We start from the raw sequence: 21,225 nt of genomic DNA, 5'->3' as shown, positions 1-21,225 counted from the left end.
ACGATCAAAATAAGTTCAATTCAACCGGAATGTGTTCCTTTAACACAGCCTATCTGTTGAAGGTGACTCCTTTCAAGGAGCCTGCAAGCCAAATAATGGATTTCCCAGCTATTCTTAGGAATGGATCGATGTATTTTTGGATTTTTTGAGCTCCACATCGTTGTAAATGTGGGTACGACTGCTGCTACCAAACGCTTAAACTCAAAGCCCGCATCGAATATCCCCGAATGCCTAGGCACAACTACGAAACACGCACCAGGCTGCCACAAAGCTAACCTATTTTTTCTGCCTTCACCTTGTGAGCTAAGAGGCAACGCAGTGTGGCCGGAGGGAGGACAAAGTTCCTCATTCTTTTCCCAGTTCTCGCTCATTGTTGGCGCTAACCGAGACGAGGGGGTCAATATTCCTCCCCCAGACCCTACTGGCCGGGAGCGCCTATTTTGTTGAAAGAACTGCCCGAACGGTCCCCAGCGCCCACGCGGCTTCCCCGCGGCGCGGGCCCCGACTCCCGCACGCGCGGCTCGACGCCCGGGGTGGGGTGGCGAGGCGGGTGCCCGGCGACCGGCAATCGCGGCGCGCGTCCCGGGCCTCGGAGAGACCCCCTCCCCAGGCCCCGGCCCCCGCGCCGCGCAGTCCGACCCTGTGCGCCGCCCGGCCTCGGAGGGAGGCAGCCGCGAGTTAAAATGGCTTTGGGCGCCTCGCCCCCGCCTCCCCCGGCAGAAGACGCAGAAAAAGTACGCGGAAAGAAAGAAACTAGGGCTCGCGGCGCGCGGCGAGGCTGCCGCGGCGGAAGCAGGCCCGGCCGGCGCGGGGGTTACCTGGGATCTGCCCATGGTCGGGCCGGGGGTGCCGGGGCTCATCGCCGGGTGGCTCCTTTGTTGCGCGGCCGCCCAGGCCGGGCTGGCAGCGGCGTACTGGGCGCCCATGTCCTTGCCCAAGCCCATGCCCGCGGCCGCCTGCTGGCCGCCCGCCGCCGCCCCCGCCGCCGCCGCCGCCTGGGACTGGGGCTGCGACGGCGGCGGCGGCGGCGGCGCGCTGGGGCTGCTGTAGTCCGGGTAGCTGCCGCCGTAGCTCCTCATCATGGGGCTGGGCGAGGTGAGCAGCTGGTTGAGGGTCGGAGTGGCCCCCGACGGGTGCTGGTTCTGCCCGGCGAAGCGCTGGAAGCCCCCCGCCGCCGCGCCGGCGGCCGCCTTGCTGAGGCTTGCGGCCCCGCCGCCCCCGGGGCCCATCATCATGCCGCCGCCCTGCTGCCGGGGGGAGCTCAGCACCCCGTACCCCGAGGACGAGCCCCCATAGCCGCCGCCGCCGCCGCCGCCGCCTCCTGCTGCTGCTGCCGCCGCCGCCGCGGCCGCCGCCGCCGCCACAGCTCCCGCTCCTGCTCCTCCTCCTCCTCCTCCTCCTCCTCCGCTGCCTCCTCCTCCTCCGCCGCCGCCGCCGCCGCCGCCGCCGCCGCGCGCTGGGCCGGCTGTAGCCCGGATAATGGTTGTACTGGCTGTTGGGGTACCCTTCGTGGGAGTTCTGCAGGGGGTCCATGCTGTTGGGGGCTCCGGCGGCAGTTGAGGCAGAGTGCATCATCCCCATCCCGGGGCTTTGTTGTCCGCCATGTTGATCAAAGCAAGGCCCAGCGCGGCCGCCGGGGCCGCCGCTAGCTGGGGCAGCGCTGCCATAGTAATTATTAAACTCCGAGACGGCCGCCGGGCCGCCGACGCCGCCGCCGCCGACGCCGCCGCCGCCGACGCCGCCGACGCCCCCGGGCACGGCGACCGGCTGCTGCTGAGCGCCCAGGGCGCCCAGGCCCGGCTGCTCGTAGCGGCCGCCCGCCGGCTCCCCCATCTTGGGCGGCGCGTCGTCCTCGTCGCCCGGCTTGCTCGGCAGAGGCTGGCCCGGGGGCTCGGCCTGGCTGCCCCCGGCACTGTCCTTGGCCCCTCCATGTTGCGGCTGCTCCATGTCGGGACCGGGCTGAGCCGTGCCACTGCCCGCGCCGCTGAGACTGTTGTTGGAAATGGGATGCTGCTGCCGCTGCTGCTGCTGCTGCTGCTGCTGGAACTGGCTTAGCTGCTGTTGTAGTGCGTGGTGGTGGCGGTGGAGGTGGTGGGCATGGTGGTGCAGGTGGTGGGCATGGTGGTGGTGGTGGTGCTGCTGGTGGGGCGGTGCGGCGGGGGCTTCGCCAACGGTTTTCAGTTTGTGGTTGGGGAGCAGCCCCGTCTCCATGGCCGAGCCCGGGCCCGCCGAGGAGGAAGAGGAGGACGCCGCCGCGGAGGAGGAGGAGGAGGAGGAGGACAGCGCGGCGGCGCTTCCACCCTCCTTGAGAGCCGCCTCGGAGCCGCCGCTCTTGGCGCTGTTAGCGCTGGCGGCGGCGGCCGCCGCGCTCGCGTTATGGGCCATGTTCAGTTCGTGACGGGGGTGCGGGGGGTGGTGGTGCATGTTATTCAGGCCGCTGCCGTCGCCGCCGCCCCCCGGCATGGGTCCCGGTGCCGCCGCCGCCGCCGCCGCGCCGCGCGCCCCCGCCTCTAGGTCCCGGGCCCCGGGCGCCGGCCGCGGCCCGGGGGGCGCCCGCCGCTCGCCGCTGCCAGCCCGCGCCCGCGCCGCCGCCGCCGCCGCTGCTGCCCGCGCGGCCATGATCGCCGCGGCGTGGCGAGGCCGGGCGGGGGGCGGGGGGGGGAGACAATAAAACCCACTTTTTAGTCAGCAGCCCCTCCTGTGCGCATCCACACGCCCCGACGGGAATCGAGCGAGCCCCCTCCCCCTCCACAGGCCCCACCGGAGCCGAACCGGGAGTCACGCCTTACGGTCTGGGCCTGTTCTCGCTGTGTGATTTCATGGTGAAAGTTTTTAGTTCAGGTTTAAATGAAACTTTTCTCTTTTCCTCTCTAACCCGGATATGGGTAAATACACGACTGACTGAGCCTATCGGGCCCAGCATGGCATGAGAGGGAGCCGAGCGAGCCCGAGCAACTATTATCCACTTCTCTCTGATTACTCGCGCGCACTCGCAAAACGCGGACTGGACTCGGCCCGGGCCGCCGCCGCCGCCGCCCGCCCGCCGGGCCCTGCGCCCGCCCGGGCGCACCCTCGCGGGCACCGGCGGCCCCGGGCCGGGGGCTCGGGAGGCGCCGCAGGCGCCCGGAGCGCGGCGGCGGCGTGGGGCAACTGGAGCCTGCACTTTCCCCTCGTGCCTCCGTCTCCTTGCCAACCGGGCGTTCGCGTGTTTGTTTTCACGTCTAAAAGGCCCGATACAAAGGTGGAAAACGAGTCTGACGAGCAGACAAAAGAGGGAGAAGGGCTGAGGAGCAAAGTTGTCCGCTGGCCCCAAAGGTTACGAGGAGACGGCGGAGAAAGAAAATATTTGGGCAATCTGTGCAAAAGTACTGCCTCTCCAAAGAGTTATGTAATTTTTCAGAATGTTAGCCTCTCTCCCTTGATTTCGGGCCATCAGCGTATTTCCCACAACTTCTTCAAACTGCAAAATTAGTAAAGAGTTTAAGTGAAGGTTAGCACATTCCCGGAGCGCTGTGCCCTGTACACAGCAGGTACTCAATATATGCTTATTATTGACTGCACCTGCCCAAAGATAACGTCGATATAACTTTTTTTTAAGGCATCTTATGTGTGTACGTAGGCTTATCAACACGAAAACACGAAGTAGTCCCAAAGGAGCATTTTTCCTGCAATGCACTTGTCTGTCTTCTCTCTGAAGGGAACGTCCTCAAATATGTAGAGTGGTGCCTTATGCTCCCAACAGCTTGCACGTGGAAATTTAACTATTGGCAGCATAATAGCTAAGGTTTATCTCTTGTCTTCATAAATCTGTATGATGCCTTTCCCCCTATTTCAGAGGTTATGTGCACAATTAACCCTCTTGATATGGGTTCATTTCTAAGTGATGTGAAACAAAACTAAAAGAAATACATGTTATATTTAATAAACATAAGATCAGTAATGATATAAATCCGTCAAATCTAATCCTAGAGCAAAAACGTTTCACGCTTTGTTTTTTTTAAAAAAATACTATCCATTATTCTATCACTTTTTGATGCTTTAAATGTTTTTATTATTGTGAATTTGTCACCTGGTAACATCTTGAATATCTTCAAAAGCAGGACTTCTTAACCTGAACAATAGCTCAGTTGTACTAGTGTATTAGTGTGGACTCAGTTTTCATGGAGAGAAAGCACTTGAAACCAGAGCTTTCAAGAAGTCCTGCTAGCTGAAATGATACATATGATTTTGGTAGAATGTAGCTTTCTAAAATCATCTCATTCTTTAGCTTTCCATAAAGGGTATTTTAGTTTATTTCAACTGCAGTGGTTATTTTTGTTTGCTTGACCGAGTGTAAATATGTTACATGACTAAATAGAAAATGATAGATGTGAAAAACTGGTGACTGATTGGGGGAAGGGGAATCAGGTGCACACCCAAGGGTCATTACAGAGTGTAGAAACCACAAATTTGCATTCAACAAATTGCAAACAACTGGAAAACAGGAGTTATATCATCATGTGTAAGAGAGAATAACAGAACCGTAAGGTAAATTCATGCCAAATCATTCATCAGTTTTTGCCAAGAGAATATTACATCTTTGTTAGTGTGCCTCTTTGACACTTTGTCCTGGATTTTCTCCCTCTATATATTCAAATACTAATTACATGATTATACCACATAAGTTGAATTTTTAAAGTTTTTCATATGCAAATATAAATATGTCTGTTTTGTGTATATGTGTTTATACATATATTCTAAAATCCATTACATATGTATGCTTTTAAACATAGTCAAACTAAATATATACATATAATCATAAAAATGCATTTTTTCAAACTGATAAAATACATCAAAGTCAGTTTGTACAAGTGTAGCCATATTTTGTGGCTTATTTTCACAACTAACCCTAAAAAGGGAAAATGAGTCACCAAGTTCACCTCTGGCCCTTTAAAAAAAATTTTTTTCATATAGAAAAATCATGAAACTTGAAAAAAAATTAGGTATGTAGGTCGAAATCTCTTTTAATTCCTTTTGCTTCAGCAAGTCAACTAGAAGATTGGAGCCAAGAGGCTATGAAATAGAGGCCCCCAGCACAATGAAATCAGTCTGCTATAAAAGGCGACACATGCCAGTTTCTCCTCCCCAATGGCAGATGCCACACCCTAAAGCAGACAGAAGGCACTGCAGTCTGTAAGAGAAGCACAACACACAAAGCCAGCAGGACTTGGTTTTGTCTCTTAAACCACAGAGAATGCTAAAATACCTTTTTTAAAAGCGTCTTGCTGAAGATAAGTAGTGGGCTCCTATTTATTCAACTTGGGCTTCTCAAACACACCTTCTCGGGAAAACAAAAGCCTCTTAACAGTTTCATTTAAAAATCCAGGACTTAAATGAAATCACAGTTGTCAGGGGTCTGTTAGAAAGTGATGAAATAGGTTCACAATTTCACAAAAGCACGACTTGAACTATAAATTATGGTTTCTACTGTGTCAGTTGCCTCAATTATCCTATATGGCAATTCTACAGTATTTTTTAATGTAAAATAAAATACTAGAAATCACCGCGTACTCTTTTCCTAACGAATTTTTTATTTTTACACCTCTTGCCTAAATTTCAAACCATGGTGACAACTTTAATAAGTTACTCCAGCCACGAAGGAGCCCAGGAAGTGAAGGCCCAAAAGCTGCAGAGTGGCCTCTCCACGCCTGTAGCCAAGGTTGCCCCACGCCTTCATGTTTAGCCAGAGGGTCACCCATTACTTTGTTAAACATTACTTTTTGGCTACAAAAATGGGGTTGGGTTTGGTGAGGTTTTTTTAACTATATGAAAAATTAATATTCAAATACAATTCCCTTTGAATAAGTTTTAGGGCAGTGAATAAAAGGCTCTTCAAACTTGCCCACTTAAAGAGGATTGAGCCAGATGGTAGTTTAAGAATGCCACGGTTCTGTTCTTTTTGCCTCATCATAGCCCATCATCCTGTTTGCTTTAAGATTAGTCCCCTTTTAGTGTTCTGGTTATTTATTCGACAACTGAAACTATCACAATTCACTACCCATCATATTTCTCAGTATTCTTTGCATCATTTGGAAGCAATTTAGAATAAAGCCCTGTCAAGGTTTTACAAGTAAGAACTATTAAAGAATAAGGCTTTGGATACTTGCTTTCCTTTTAGATTTATGAGAAATGCAATGAATGGAGCTAATGGGATTTCCCTACTAATCTTGGTCAGCGACTTTAAAGAGCACTAAACAATTGTCCTTTTCACGTCTCTGATTTAGACGTTGGCAGTGAATAACTAAGTAAACGCAAGATACGGGATGTAGCATTTGGCTTGAAACAACTATGCAAATTTAATAGTGGCCCATAAGTTTAGGACACAAAACAATTAGGATTTGAAAAAAATCTAGGCAAGAAAAAATTTAAATAAATCTGGGGACTCTGACTAACAATAGCGCTACTATATTTACTAAGAATATTATAGTGGGGATAATAAACCTCGATGGGGATAGGGATAAACTACACTTTTTTTTTTCCAACAAACTTATCTAGAATCTACTTTGTGACATTCTCTGAGAATAAAAAGATAAATATTACCTTCGTCCTGTCCTCAACAGGAGAGATAAACTATTACCTAAAACATACTTAGGGCTGCCCTGAAACATCATGGAGGATCAGGCCAGGAAAGAAGTAAGTTCAGGCTTCCCCACGTAACAACCTTCCCTGCAGGTCTGCCCTGTTGGCTGCCATCAGCCGGGCACCTCACCCTAATACTCAGTCTGGCACGGCTTTGACATGATGCTGGGAACCCACCAATGTTGGAGCTAGACTTCCAGAACCCTAAGTCAGGTTTACCATTAGGCTACTACAGTTTCTCTCCAAAGTCCCTAGAAACATAGTAACAGCAGTGAAATAAATTACATTTATTTCCTTAATACATTTTGGAACACTGTACTATGTATCTTATACTGGACTGTCCACATTTTGAATGATGTGTAATAAAATTTTTTTATTACAGCCTAGTTTAGAAATGTTCTATAACTTTTAGACAAATGTGTGTTCAATGGCATTTCTTTCACTTTATTCCCAAGATTGTCCTCATTTTGCCATCGTCAGAATCACTTATTGAGCACCTATGATTACATCGTGACATATACTCATCTATATGGCTTCTGTCACTGATAACCTGCTGCTTGCATAAAGGCACTTTATTGATAACACCACTCTAGTTCTCATAAATAAATACTTGGGAAGTAAACATATTTGAGGTCATTTTGTAATAATCAAGAATATAAGGGAAATCATTTGGAGAGTTAATACCTCAATTTTATGGAAAGATTTTAGCGACCTATCTGAAGGCCTGCGTCTTTGTCATATGTGATTAATTGCTTCATAGTACATATAAACTTCTAAAATAAAACTACTTATCAAGCACAATAAATTCCAAACAATACCTCATGTGCATTAATGTAGTGCATTCGAGATATTTATTTCACCCTCCTTATCTTCGATTGCTTTGTCCCTAATTCATTAAGGGAATCAGTAAGCATCTTTAAGGGCAAATTACTGACAGCCATCTGATTGTTCTAAGGGCCAAAGGGCTTGGTGATATGCTGCTGTTATACCAAATGATATAATTTCATTGGGGAATTTGCTTATCAATGCATTCCTCTAGAAATGCCCAAGTGGTTAAGCATAAATTTTTTTTCTCTCCCTTACTTAAAGGAAATTTCCACATTGTAGTATGTTACTATAGGACTTAAAATTCAGGGGCCTATACCTGGCCCCTTCTCTGACCCTCAGACGTCTCCTCTCAAGCTGTACATCTCTCTGTGGTGCTGTGACCTGCTTTCTCAGGGACCATGTGAGATATAGGTTTCCCTCCCAAAGCATAACCCACAAGGAGCTGCTGAGAAGGTAGCTTCTTGGCTCAACCCCATTCATTCATTCATTCATCCATCCATCCAGCCAGCCAGCAAATCATTGCCGAGCCCTGCCTAAGTCTGCACCAGCCCTGTGCTAGGCTCTGCGGCCACTACACTGAGGGGGGCGGGGGGTGGGGTGGGTGTAAGGAACTTCCTGCACCGTCTACCAGCTCGACATTAATCAAATGATCCCACTAATAAGTGTCAAATTGCACAGAGATAACGTGCTCGGAAGGAAAGATGCCAGGGTTCTATGAGGGAAATAAACGAAGAAGCTGACGTAGACTGGGGCTCGAGGGAAGCCTTCCCAGAGGAAACGTGGCTGGGACTGACAACCGAAAAGTGAGGAGAAATGAACCCGGGAAGGAAGGGAAAGGGCGTCGCAGACAGCAGGAGGCCAGCGGGGCTGGGGGCGGAGAGGGGCAGGAGCGCCGCCGCGGCCGCGGAGGAGGGTCCCCCGCGCTGGGCTCGCGCTTCGAGAGCCACGCGAGGAAGATGCAGCGTCCGAGCCGGGGGCCGAGCCGGGGCCCTGGGTGGTCACGGGACCCGCGGGCTGCTGGGAAGAGAGGCGGGGCCAGGGCGGCTGGGCGTGAGCGTGGGGCCGGTCCCGGGAGTCCAGGCTCCCGCGGCTCGGCCCCGGCCGGGCGCGCTCATGCGGGGAGCCTCCCGGTACTCTGCGATACTAAGGGATAATAAAAGAGCATCGTAAGATGAGTCTATTTGAATGTTCACGGGTTTCTTTAAAACATACTTGGCCTCAAAAATAGAAGGTGATACAAGTGTGTTTTTCACAGAATAACTAAGATTCATTTATGTTTGATTAATTTACAGTGCCGTGCCCCACAGGCCGGGCGGTCTGTTAAATCGATCACAAGTCTAAAAACAAGTAATAGGATGAACACCTTTTCGTTTAGTCCTTGTATGAATAACCTTACTTGGCAACCACACCAAGCCTGAATCTGAGACCCTCTGTACACCCTCTCCCAGTTACCTGTCATGACGGAGCATCGTCCACGTGAGAGATGAGAGATGATGGAGCCAGGAAGGAGGCAGGAGGGACCATGGGGATGGAGGTAAGTGAACTGATTCCACCACTTAAGTCCACCACTTAAGAATCTGCGGATTCTTCACTGAGCAAGGGCTTCCAACCAAGGATGTGAATGGGGGTTGCAGTTCAGCCAGAGCCTTACTTGCTGCCCATTGAGTCCTGGCACAGGACTGAGTCTGCTGGAGGATGGGGTGTCTTTTTCTAATTTGCACAAATCATCGTGCATGCTTGCAGTGGCCCTCCATGGCAGGGAGGGCAAGGAAATAACATGGAACTTGGTAATAGATTAGATATGGGGGTGAGCAAATAGAAGGATCAAGTTCCTACCTCTCACTTCTTTTTCCATACCCCCCTTCCTGGTCCAAACCAATGATGAAACAGCTGGAGACTCCAGCTTTTATCCCTACCATCCTGTCCACTTCACCCTATCCATCGATCCTACCCAGTTTTCTCTGTACCACACCCCAACCGTTATGATAAGCCAGCTCTGTCCGTCATAGAATCTTAAACCTAAAAACAACTTAGAAGTTTTAAGAAACTGAGGGAAACTCCTCAGATCCACACGGTGCAAATATTTTGCGATGTGAGAGCCTTCTCTCTTGCCTAGGAATCTGTGAGATTGAGATGATCCATGGAAAACTCTTTGAAACCAATAAACCAAATGAGTTGACACTCAACCCATAAGTTACAATTTGCCCCCTTCCCAGAGCCTCCTGTTTGCACAGCACCAAGGAATGCCATGCTTGTTGTCACTGATCTAAAGGACATCTCTGTCCAGTGTGGCTGCTTATCCCCTGGAGTTAATGCAGTGTGACTGCCCTGCTCCTTCTGCATTTGCGAGAGGCCAGAGCTGTCATTTGCAGTCCCTGAAAGTGGGCATGGGAAGAAAGCAGGAGCCCAGGTTGGGAAATGCGCAGGCCTGGGCATTGTCCTTATTTTGTGTCATGACCTGGCTTTCTGCCACCTTTCCACAGGTGCAAACGTTGGGGCAAACCACCTCTAATGTCTGGAGGAGGAAATGGAGAGGCCAGGCCTGGGAGTCGGTGCTCCCAGGAGGCAGCGTTTGGAGCACCCAGCACGCACTCCCTTCCTCTCACTCACATGCCTATTTAGGGATAGGGCAGGAGTCTGGAAAAGGGAAAACCTCGGGCAGACATAGTTGTACTTAATCAATAAACCAAGCCACTCCCGGGCTGCTTTGAGTTTTCTAATTATTATCACTTAACCTTTGTTGTGTCTGTCCTGTGCCCAGCACTCTGCAAACATGTGGCAGAGATGCAAGTTGCCTAACCTAATATCTGTTCTCCTCACCTGTAGTAAGAGAAGCCCCACTTTTTAACAGGGCACATGACCACTTGTAAGAAAAAAATGTCTGCACATTTCCCAGATGCCTTGGAGGTAGGTGTGTCCCTGTGTTGAAGGAGAGCTGTGGTGCTGGTTTAGTTACTGTCTACCTCTGGACTTGGTTTATGAGAGAGAAAAATAAACCTCTGTTTAAGCTACTGATTTTTTTTTGCTTTGTTTTGTTTGGGGTTTTTTTCTTTTCTTTTTTTTTCAGTAGGAAACAAAATCTACACCGAACTGATATAGTGCATTATGGTTTCTCATATAATTCTTACAACTCTTTGAGAGTTCAGTTAACCTCTTAAGCCTTGATTTCCTCCTGTGTAAAATAATAGTATCTACTTCTCTGGGCTTCTGAGGATTAGATGAAATAATCCCTGCAGATCTCTGAGCACAGTGCCTGGCACAAGGGAAGTGTTTGATACTCTTCTTTATTTTATTAAGGACCTAACATCTCTGTAGCTGGATCATCAATTCCTGAAGGATAAAGTCCCTATCTTCAGGATCTCTTCCATCTTCCACAATGCTCAGAACAATCCTGGACCCACAGTGGGCTCTGCACTTAATTGCTGAGAGAACTTTGTGGCTGAACACAAATGTGCCAATAAAATTATTTACCTGCATTTTCAAGTTACTTGTTTCTTTCAGTGCTGAGAACTGATGTAGTTTAAGCAACAATGACTTTTTATGTAGTTACGCTTTTAAAATAAAGACAGGATTCCTAAATTCATTTTTTATTTGCCTCAAGGTATAGGAAGTTCTTCTTAAAAGGTCAGGTCTACCTATTTGTCTGATGTCCCATCTTATTCTCTAGGTAAGACTTCATTATTCTTGTTGGCTAAAGAAGCATTGTGTTGGCATGAGATTTATAACTGGAGAGAGAGTTACAGTGTTGCTTTGAGTGTGTTTAATGCTGGAGCACATCACAGTAGTCTTGGTCTGTACTAGTTTAGCGTGGCACTTGTTTATAAACAACATGATTATTAGTGCCGATTCTATGAGATTGGTTTTCCACTGACCCCAATAGAAACAATGCAAATATTCACGCTTTTCTAAAGCATAGTAAAACTCCTGTGGTTTTTGAAACCAAACCAAGAACCCATGTAGAAAAGCCCATGGATTATTTTAAATGAAGTTATTTTTTTTTAATCACATGAACTTTTCACCATATGCTGTTTATTTTTTATATCCTGCACAGGCTGAAAAATGAAAATAGAACAGGCCACTATGTTTTATTCGGGGCACATCATTATGAGGATGACATACACAAAGTCTGGGGAGTTCAGAGAAAAACAAAGATGATTAAGGGTGCTTTTTAAGATGACTTATTGGAAAAGATTTTTAAAGCTCTATATGTTCATTAACTCAGCAACCCCCAGGAGGCAAGCAGGAAGACTGCTTCCCACCACATGAAAAGAGTGTTACCTCGAGGGGCTTCCTGATCCGTAGAAAGAAGCTGGATTCACATCCCAGGTCCTCATTTATGGGCTGTGCATGTTCGGCAATTTACTTAACCTTGTTGTGCAGGAGAATGTATGTGAAACACTAAATGTCTACTTTGCAGGATTTGGGGTGCAAGAATTAAATGAGAGAGTATTTGTAAAGCATTTAACATATTACCTGGAATTAAACAGGTAAGTAGGGTATGTGTGTGTATATGTATTTTAATTTCTAAATAGAATAGTTGTCTGGCATGTGATTTCAGGAAAACCAGGTATACTCCACTCAACCCCAAACATTCCTCCTGTTGCCTAATTAAAATTTCTCCATTAAATCTTTATGGATTTGTTCCTTTCTCTAAAGGCTTTGAGCCCTGTCAAAATACAACTATGCTTATAACGAGGAATACCTTAAGCTTCTATCAGTCATTTACACCTTATGGTGAATATACTCCGGATCTATGCCTGAAGGTCTGCTTTGATGCAGAAGACGGGATGAGAAGCAGGATGTGGGTACAAGAGAGACGGTGAGAGGAAGAGGAGTGACTGCGGCGAATGGGAGGCTGAAATGGCAGAGGGACAAATTCTGTTTACTGGAGAATTCCGTTACCCTCAGAAACAGTGTAACATATTAATGGGCTGAAAGTATGAAAAGGAAAGCATATCTAAATATTGAAGAAGTTTTGCTTTCCATCCTAAGAGCTCAGGCTTGCGGATCGTCAAGCATTTCCTAAGGCTGGAATCCCAGGATTTGTCATTGCTGTGTTACGGTTGACCTTTGGCAGATCAAGGTGGGCACTGATGGGGAGAGGCAGAATGGGGGTGTGTTTCCAGGCCAAAGATCATTCCATGATTCTGTGGCTAGAGAGGACAGTGGATGATGTGGAACACTTTTACTTTGGAGGAGATAATGAAGCACAGTGAACCAGCTCCACTACAGAAGAACACTGGTATCAAAGCCAGAGGGAAGGGAGAAGCTCAGGGAACGGTGACCCGGGGACAGCCCTGCCCTGGCCAAGATGGCACCCTCTCTGCCCTGATACACTTTTGCTGATTCCTCTCTCTGTGCACTTAATTCCTCTGGATGTCCAGCCACTTCCTCCAGAGTCTGGCTCACTGCTCACCTGCTCTGAGATGTTGTCCCTGATGGATTACATTTCTAATCACTTGCCGCACCAGACTCTCTCACACCTCTATGCCTTTACATTTGCTACTTTCTATTCTCTTTCCCATTGCTTGGTCAAGAGCTTTGGTCTTCCAAAGTTCAGCCCAAGTGTCACTCCCGTTGTGAAGTCTTCCTGATCACAGTTCCCACACACCTAGTGGAATAGTCACCTGTGAGCTATGAAACCAGCTGTGGACATCACTGTTTTAGCCCTTATTATATTATACTTTAAATTTTTGTGAATTTTTATATCTCCACCCCTAGACTGAGTACTCCAGGAAGGCACCCCATATTTTTTTTTAATATCCAGGGCCTAATGTAGGACCTGGTCTTCCATTAGTGTTTGTTGAATGAATGAATGACCTCTGCAACCTGTCAGTGTGATAAGAGGGCAACATCACCTCTTCCCTCAGCATGGTACCAGTGTGACTGATATACCTGAGCTCCTCTGACACTTCCTGAACAGTCACAAAGTCCCTACGCATGAGAATGTATCCTTAGTAATCAATTCATTATTCTAAGGAAATTAAGCAGAATCCTTCCCATGTCAGGATATGGGCAGCAATTTCAGAAGATCACCCAGTAGAATCATATTATGGCAAGACAAGTGCCAGCCACTCTGCTCATCCAGATGCACTTCATGGTGGTTGGTGCAGGAAAAAGAAAGTGAGACAACCTCCCTCCTGCAACAAGACACAGCATCAGCATTCTCTCCTGGAGCTGGAGAACTTCCCACAGCATGGCCTCCTCGGGGTCCCTACTTAACAAATGGGGAGTTTTGCCTTGGGACAATATGAAAGAAAAATTCCCCACTTCATGTAACAAGAGTCAAAGACTGAGGAACAGCTATCATGGATGTTTCAATAATTTTCAGTCGGCAGTATCGGAGGAGATATCTGGAAGAACATGGGGGAAAAAAGATCTTCGTGGAGAGGACCATACATATAACTTCTAACTAGCATGAAAAAAGACTTTTTGGCCACCTATAGACTTAGCATTTTTTTTAAAGGTGCTATAACTAAAATATACTGTTGCAAAATCTTTGTCAGTATAATTCCAAAGAGCTCAAGATTATTACAATTATTGGATACAGATACTAGATATTTCTTTGTACTACAAAAAATAAAATTATTAGCATGACTGATCTAAAACTAGGCTAATCATAGCTGAGTGATGTTTTTTCCAGATACTTTGGTTTAACTTCTAATTTTTTTCGTCCCAGTATAAGATGCTAGCTATGATATGATGTGCAATCTTGGCCTCGTATTATTCTGGCAGAATCTGATTTTATTTCTTTGTTTTGAATAGTTTTATGTTCCAGAGTTTGGGGGGAAATATATTGATCTGTTTCGCAGTCTCAGAAGAGTGTTAATTTGGCTTCTGGCAGCCTCCGTATGAAAATTCCCCAGTGAAAGTGGCCCCGCATTTGGCAGCAGGGGCCTTGCAGAAGTGGGAGCATCTCCTCCAGGACGGAGAGGCAGGTGTGCCAGCACACCCAGGACCCTCTGTTGGCATCTGTTCTTCCAGCCCTGGGCACCAAGAGTGTCCCCTTTGTCCATAAAACCCCTTAGGCCTGCTCCAGAAGTTTACTCAAAGCCATTCTTAATGCCTAGAGTCCAAATTAGAAAAATACAAGGTAGAAAAAGATGTATCTTTCCAGACCCACACTCACTGAAAATAAAACGTATTGGAAATAACATGTGCTCCTCCACAAACCTGTTACCCTGGCTGAGGCCTCTGTGTCACAACTCTCAAGGTTATTCTTGTTCTTAGTCTGCTAATTGTACTGCATGCAAGGCTTCCAGAATTCTTCCCACTGTCTCCTACGTGCCACAGGGACTAGTATGTGTGAGGCGGTAGCCAGAGGGCTGCAGGCTGTGAGAGAATGCATGCAGAGATGCCACTCAGCCAAGGCTGGGAGGTCAGCCCAGTGTTGGGGGGACCTAGCTTGTATTGGTGTGCAGCGGTGGGAGGGTGGCCAGGAGCTAGGATGACCCAAGGGGAGGGAGAAGTTCACGTGCTGTTCAGGACCCAGACATCAGTCAGGAGTTCTGTTCTGTTTTTCCGTGCTGTGCAGCTTTCGGGATCTTAGTTCCCTGACCAGGGATTGAACCCATGCCCTCAGCAGTGAAAGCACGGAGTCCCAACCACTGGACCACCAGGGAATTCCCCAGTCAGGATTTTAAATTCTTCATCTTTCTCACCTGCGCCAGCCAGTCTAATTCATCATAGACAGAACACTTCAGGTTTTGGAATACATAACTAAGCCCACATAACTAAACACAAAATATTTGGGTCTATGGCATTTAAAGGAAAAAGGAGAAGAAGGAAGGAAGAAGGACCACTCCAAATAATAAACCATTACTTACTGTGGCTTTTATGAAAGTACAATTCACCTTTCATTAGACTCCAAAATCACAATCTTCCCACCAGCTTGGCAACAGTCTAAAAGTTTGACCACATAATATGTTGATGAGGCTGTGGAGAAACAGGAATTCTCATATATTGCCAGTATTAGTGAAAAATGGAACAGTTCTTTTGGAAAGACTTGGTAATAATGAGCAAAATTACCAATGAACTTATCTGTGAGCAGCCACTGCACTTCTAAGCAGCTATCCTACTGATACCTTGTAAAAGTACAAAATAACATGTAGCCAGGATCATGCCTTGTGACATTGTTTCTAATAGCAAAAGCTTAGAAACAACCCAAGTACTCAGCAGTGATAGGAAATTTGTTCAAAATAACTATGGTGCATCCACACAGTGGAGTACTATGCAGCCATAAAATAGAACAAAGTTTTCCATCTTCCAGTGTGGAGAAGTCTACAAGGTATTTTGTTAAGTAAAAAAACCCAAGGTCGGGCTTCCCTGGTGGCGCAGTGGTTGAGAGTCCGCCTGCCGATACAGGGGTCGCGGGTTCGTGCCCAGGTCCGGGAAGATCCCACATGCCGCGGAGCGGCTGGGCCCGTGAGCCATGGCTGCTGAGCCTGCGGGTCCGGAACCTGTGCTCCGCAACGGGAGAGGCCACAACAGTGAGAGGCCCACGTACCGCAAAAAAAAAAAAAAAAAAAAACACAAAAAAAACCCCAAGGTTATACAGTGTGCTACCTTTTGTGTAACAGGCAAGGGGAGTAAGAATATGTACGCATATTTGTTTATATTTATAAAAAGTAACACTGAAAGGATAACTATCTATCTGTAGGGGTTGGTTATCTGTAGGGGGTGGAAGAGAACGGAATGGAGAAGACAGTGGAAGTGAGACTTCCTGTGTGTACCTTTCTATACAGTTTTGACTTCCAAATCATAAATATATGTTCACAAATAAGTAAAACTAAAGCTGAAAAAGTGCTATGTGGTGACCTAAATGGGAAATAAATCCAAAAAAGAGGGGATTATATGTATATGTATAGCTGATTCACTTTGCTGTACAGTAGAAACACAACATTGTAAAGCAGCTATACTCCAATAAAAACAAATAAACAAAAGCAAGCCAATAAAAAATAATTAATTAATAAAGCTGAAAAAATTCCATTAATCTTCTCCAGCAGGTATAGCCCCCTCTGGCTCAAGGACCAGTCATTAGCTAATTGGGGCGGGGTGAGGGGTCTGGCAGGTTTCAAAAGCTATGGACAGAACTTTTAGACTGGACATCCATTCCCCTTTAATCCTGGTCCTCCAGGGCTATGCTGTGCTTTGTAGCTGAGATCAGTCTTCATTTCGTCCATCAGTTTTGCTAACCACATCCTTGTCTTGTTTCCTGGGATTGGGTCCCAGCCATTGAATCCTGCCTGTTATTCTATCCTGAGCTGGGAGCTCTGCTTTGCTCCTACCACTATGGCAGTTTTATCCTTCCATCCTCCCTTGGCACTGAAGTCTGATCCCTTCACTCTTGGCTCATGGCTGTGGGCTTGGTATCCGTCGACAACTGTATCTGATGCTGTCTGACTGCCTGGATTGCGAAATATAGCTTCCTCCTTACTGAACACTCCCTGACACCTACTGCTTACCAGAAGTACTAGAGTAACTGTACAAACAGTGACAATGAGTGCTTGCTGTGTGACAGGGCATGGTGCAAAGGGCTCCACAGGCATCATCTCCTTTGATCTTCATGAAGATCCTAGGACGTAGGTACATGGATAAGGATCCTGAAAAAAAAAGGTGAAGTAAAATAACTTGCTTAAACTCATGAAACCAGTAAAGGGAGAATCTGGGATTGGGCACAGGTATGTCTGACTCTAAACTGGAGAAGTCTTCAGCTAGTTTAGCTAGTTAGGGAAGTCCTATGGCCAGTGGCCATGCTCTCCGGACCTAGGGGAAGCCTGAACTGCTGCACCTCTCCCAGTTTCCTGGGCTGAATTCGGTTCTGTAGTTTCTATCCAACTTGACAGATGGGTCACAATAGACATTGCCTAGCTGTTCTAGTCTCCCGTAGTTAGCCCTTCCATGCACACCTAACCCACAACATAGGAACCATTTTCCTTACTTCTTCTAGCCCAGGACCACCAATAATTTGGAATGGGAAATGCTACAATTATAAACAAATATATTTATATTTGGTAAAACTTTATTAGGTTTTCATCGTTCTCTTCCTCCCCCCCCTTCATTCCTTCCTTGCTTCCTCTCTTCCTTCTTTTTTCTTTCCTTCTCTAAGAAAACTTTAAAATTTTTCTAAGGTCTTAGGAAAGCTATAACATCTAGAGGTTTATATTCCATTGAAAGTCTGTTGTGAGAAACTGTCTAACACATTTTGTTATACTGGCAATCTTTTGTTCTATACAGAATTTGTTTTAATAAAATTCTTTGTAAAGGCTTTCTGAAGGAAGCAGGGGCCGTGAACAAAATGTTCAGATATTATACTGTGTGATGTGTTGATAAGCTATTTGTGGAGGATATTTTATATTTTCCACTCCTTTAGGATTTAGGTTTTTAAAAACCCTTGAATTAAGACAATTTCTGTACATACATATTGGAAAATAATTTAGAGAAAAACACTATTTGAGCCTCAATAACTTAGAATTAGAGATCACTTGAATAGGGACAAGGTTAAAAGTAAGTGTATTCATTGAAAGAGTAAGGGAAATTAAAAATCATCAGGCACAGACACCCCCAACAGTCTCCCTCAAACATACGTACATGCCCTCACACCCTGGGACACATCCCACATCCCCAGATATACCCAGAAACAAACATACAAAAATATCATTAGGAAATTGAAACCATAGGCATTTAAAAAGTTATCAGTCCAACAACCTCAAGGATACATGACTTTAATGGAAACTAGTAAATACAAGGATTGAGGAGTAGAGATGGGAGTGGGAAATATTTTTCTACTTAAAAGCATAAAACAACTAATATTTGTTTGTTATAAAACATAGAACCTTTCCTAATAACACCATTTCTTGTTCCATTTATTGCATTTACTTGAATAAATTTAAAAAGCATTAAAAATATTCAGGCTTTAGACTTAGATTCATTTTCCTCATTTAGCCTGAAATAGTGATGTTTCATTTGTAATGTATTCTGAAGTCAAACATAAAATAATTTTAGAAATTTGTGTGACTTCTCTCCCTGCTTCACATAAAGAGCAAAATAATTTATGAACTATACAGTAATATGATACCCTAATCTAGCTTTCATTAAACTTTCTTTTCAAAATTGAAATCATTTAATAATATTTTCAACTAATAAAACTATTGCATAGTCATTGTATAAAGTCTAGACAATAAAAGACTTTAATAGAAGATCAGAATCACCTGTAATCCCATTCAACAGAGACTATTTATTTAAATATGATGTAAATTTGGGTGTAAATCGAGCCTTTTTTTCGACTTCCGGTTCAGCAACCTGAGGCACTGATGCAGACACACTCCTGTAATAAACACATAGATATTTGGGGTAAACATAATCAATACAATAAATTACTGATAAATAAATTGTGTTTCTAAAAGTAGATAATTGGGCCAGGAAGGAAGAAAGGAAAATCCTCTAGTAGCTCAAGCTGTAAGGTTGGACTGATAGAACCAGCACCTAGAGAATGGAGTTGGAGTATAAACCTCACATGGAGACAAGAGACATGGCCTTGGGTCCACTTAAGATGAATATCTGGAATTAAAAGTCTGAATTAAGGACAGGCTCTTGCAAAGTTGCTTAGTCCATAAAAATGGCACTAAAAAGAACTCCAGCAAGGAAAAAGAGCAAGGAATCTTGTACTATTCAAGTGTGAGTATGAATGAAAAAGAAACATCTAAGAAATTAAAACCCCAAACCTGAGTGTAGGATCTAATTTTATTCTGGTCTTACAGCATGAGAATTCTCAGCTGATTAGTGAAAAAGTTGGGAAAAACCCCACAAATTTGGTCCACGAAAACTCCAGGAACCAAATGTAAATCCTCATTACAGGGGGCAAATCCATAATTTGGGATATGTAGGACTCACACAGAAGAACCATCACTGCTTAAGATGAGCTCACAATATAAAATTATAAACCATATGAGGAAATGAGGATCGACCAAAAGTCTCAATAATTAACAAAATTAGTACCCAAAGAACCACAGAAAATTGAACACTCTGAAAGGGACTATAAACATTGCTATGTTTAAAATGATTAAACAAGTAAAAGAAGGAATTGAAATAATGAAACAAAGGAACAATATGAGCAGAGAATAAGCAGATTTCAAACAGAACAAAATTGGACTCCTGGAAATAAAAGATTAGTTCATTCAAATTAAAAACTCAATGAATAATCATGTAAAATAGTCAACTGAAAAATAGATCTGAATAAATCACCCATAATGCAACACAGAGATAACAAGATGGAAATATAAAGAGAGGTTATGAGACATGGAAGATAGAATGAGAAGTTTCAATATACTTCTAAGAGGCATCCCAGAGAAAAAGTTGTAGAGACATTCAGAGATAGTGGGAGAAGAAAAATACTGTTACAATTTACATGTTGTATGATTGTTTTATGTAAAAAACCCAGAATTATCCACACAGAAATTATTAAAATTACTAAGAGAGTTTAGCAAGATAGATGCAAAATTAATATACATTTTTTCCTGGAAATTTGCATGTTTTCTTCTAAATTTTCAATTTTATTAGCATGAAGTTAATTAAAAGCATTTCCTTATCTTTTAAATTTGTTACATCTGAATTTATGATGTTATCAATTTAATGATTTTTAATGAAGTACAGTTCATTTATAATATTATATTATTTTCAGGTGTACAATATAGAGATTCAATATTTTTATAGATTATACTCCATTTAAAATAATTACAAAATAACGGCTATATTTCTCTGTGCTGTATGATATATCCTTGTTGCTTATCTCTTTTCTGCATAATAGTTTGTACTTCTTGATGTCATACCCCTAACTTGCCTCTCCTCCCATCCCTCTCCCCACTGGTAACCACTAGCTTGTTCTCTATATCTGTGAGTCTGTTTCTGTTTTGTTATATACATTCATTTTATTTTTTAGATTTCACATGTAAGTGATAACATACAGTATTTGTCTTTCTCTGACTTATTTCACTAAGCATGATACTCTCTAGGTCCATCCACATTGTTGCAAATGGAAGAATTTTATTCTCTTTTATGACTGAGCAGTCCATTGTATATATATATCGTGTCTTCTTTATCCATTCATCTATTGATGGACACTTAGGTTGCTTCCATAACTCTTTACTATTGTAAATAATGCTGTTATGAATGCTGGGGTGCATGTCTCTTTTCAAATTAGTGTTTTCTTTTTCTTTGGATATGTACCCAGGAGTGGAATTGCTGGATCATACGGTAGTTCTATTTTTAGCTTTTTTGAGGAACCTCCATACTGTTTTCCATAGTGGCTACACACATTTACATTCCCACCAACAATGCATTAGGATTCCCTTTTCTCTACAACCTCACCGATATGTGTTATTTGTGATCTTTTTGATGATAACCATTCTGACAGGCATAAGGTGAGGTGATATCTCATTGTAGAATCTAATGACATTTATCTGTGCCTTTTCTTTTTTTCTTGAGTAGTCACACCTTAGTTTATTTTGTTAGTCTTTTCAAAAAACAATATTTTGGCTTTGTTGCGCCTCTCTGTTACTTAATATGATTTCTGTTTGATTGATATTGTTTATATGATAGTTATTTAATTTGTTTCTGCTCTTTATAGTGTTTTTTATTCCACTTCCTTTGTGTTTTTTTTCTGCTATACTTTCCTTGACTTTCAAATCTGGAAACACAGACACCTAATTTTTAAATTTTAAGTATTAAGGCTATGAATTTCTCTCAGAATAACATTTTCCTGCATCCCACAATGTATCTTCT

At 44.7% G+C, this 21,225-nt stretch overlaps 1 protein-coding gene and 1 long non-coding RNA gene across 2 annotated transcripts in view; both read right to left on the bottom strand.

Moving 5' to 3' along the window:
- Window positions 1-2,634, bottom strand: part of ARID1B (AT-rich interaction domain 1B) — a 409,766-nt gene extending 407,132 nt beyond the window's left edge. The window contains 2 exon segments of the mRNA XM_089922181.1: window positions 819-1,451; window positions 1,453-2,634. Coding sequence (XP_089778307.1) covers window positions 819-1,451; window positions 1,453-2,619 — 1,800 coding nt within the window. The 5' untranslated portion in view covers window positions 2,620-2,634.
- A 12,644-nt stretch (window positions 2,635-15,278) lies between these two features.
- Window positions 15,279-21,225, bottom strand: part of LOC149747919 (uncharacterized) — a 35,113-nt gene continuing 29,166 nt past the window's right edge. Inside the window, exons 5-6 of the long non-coding RNA XR_016395265.1 lie at window positions 18,657-18,772; window positions 15,279-17,048 (exon numbers count right to left, since the gene is read on the bottom strand). This is a non-coding gene — a long non-coding RNA (uncharacterized LOC149747919). The remainder of the gene's footprint in view (window positions 17,049-18,656; window positions 18,773-21,225) is intronic.

Source organism: Delphinapterus leucas, chromosome 12 (assembly GCF_059928025.1).
Source record: "Delphinapterus leucas isolate spDelLeu-1000000601 "Yukka" chromosome 12, BTC_Dleu_Yukka2, whole genome shotgun sequence".
Classification (NCBI taxonomy): Eukaryota; Metazoa; Chordata; class Mammalia; order Artiodactyla; family Monodontidae; genus Delphinapterus; species Delphinapterus leucas.
Note: the sequence above shows the minus strand (reverse complement) of the source record. Positions and strands in the feature narration are given on the sequence as shown.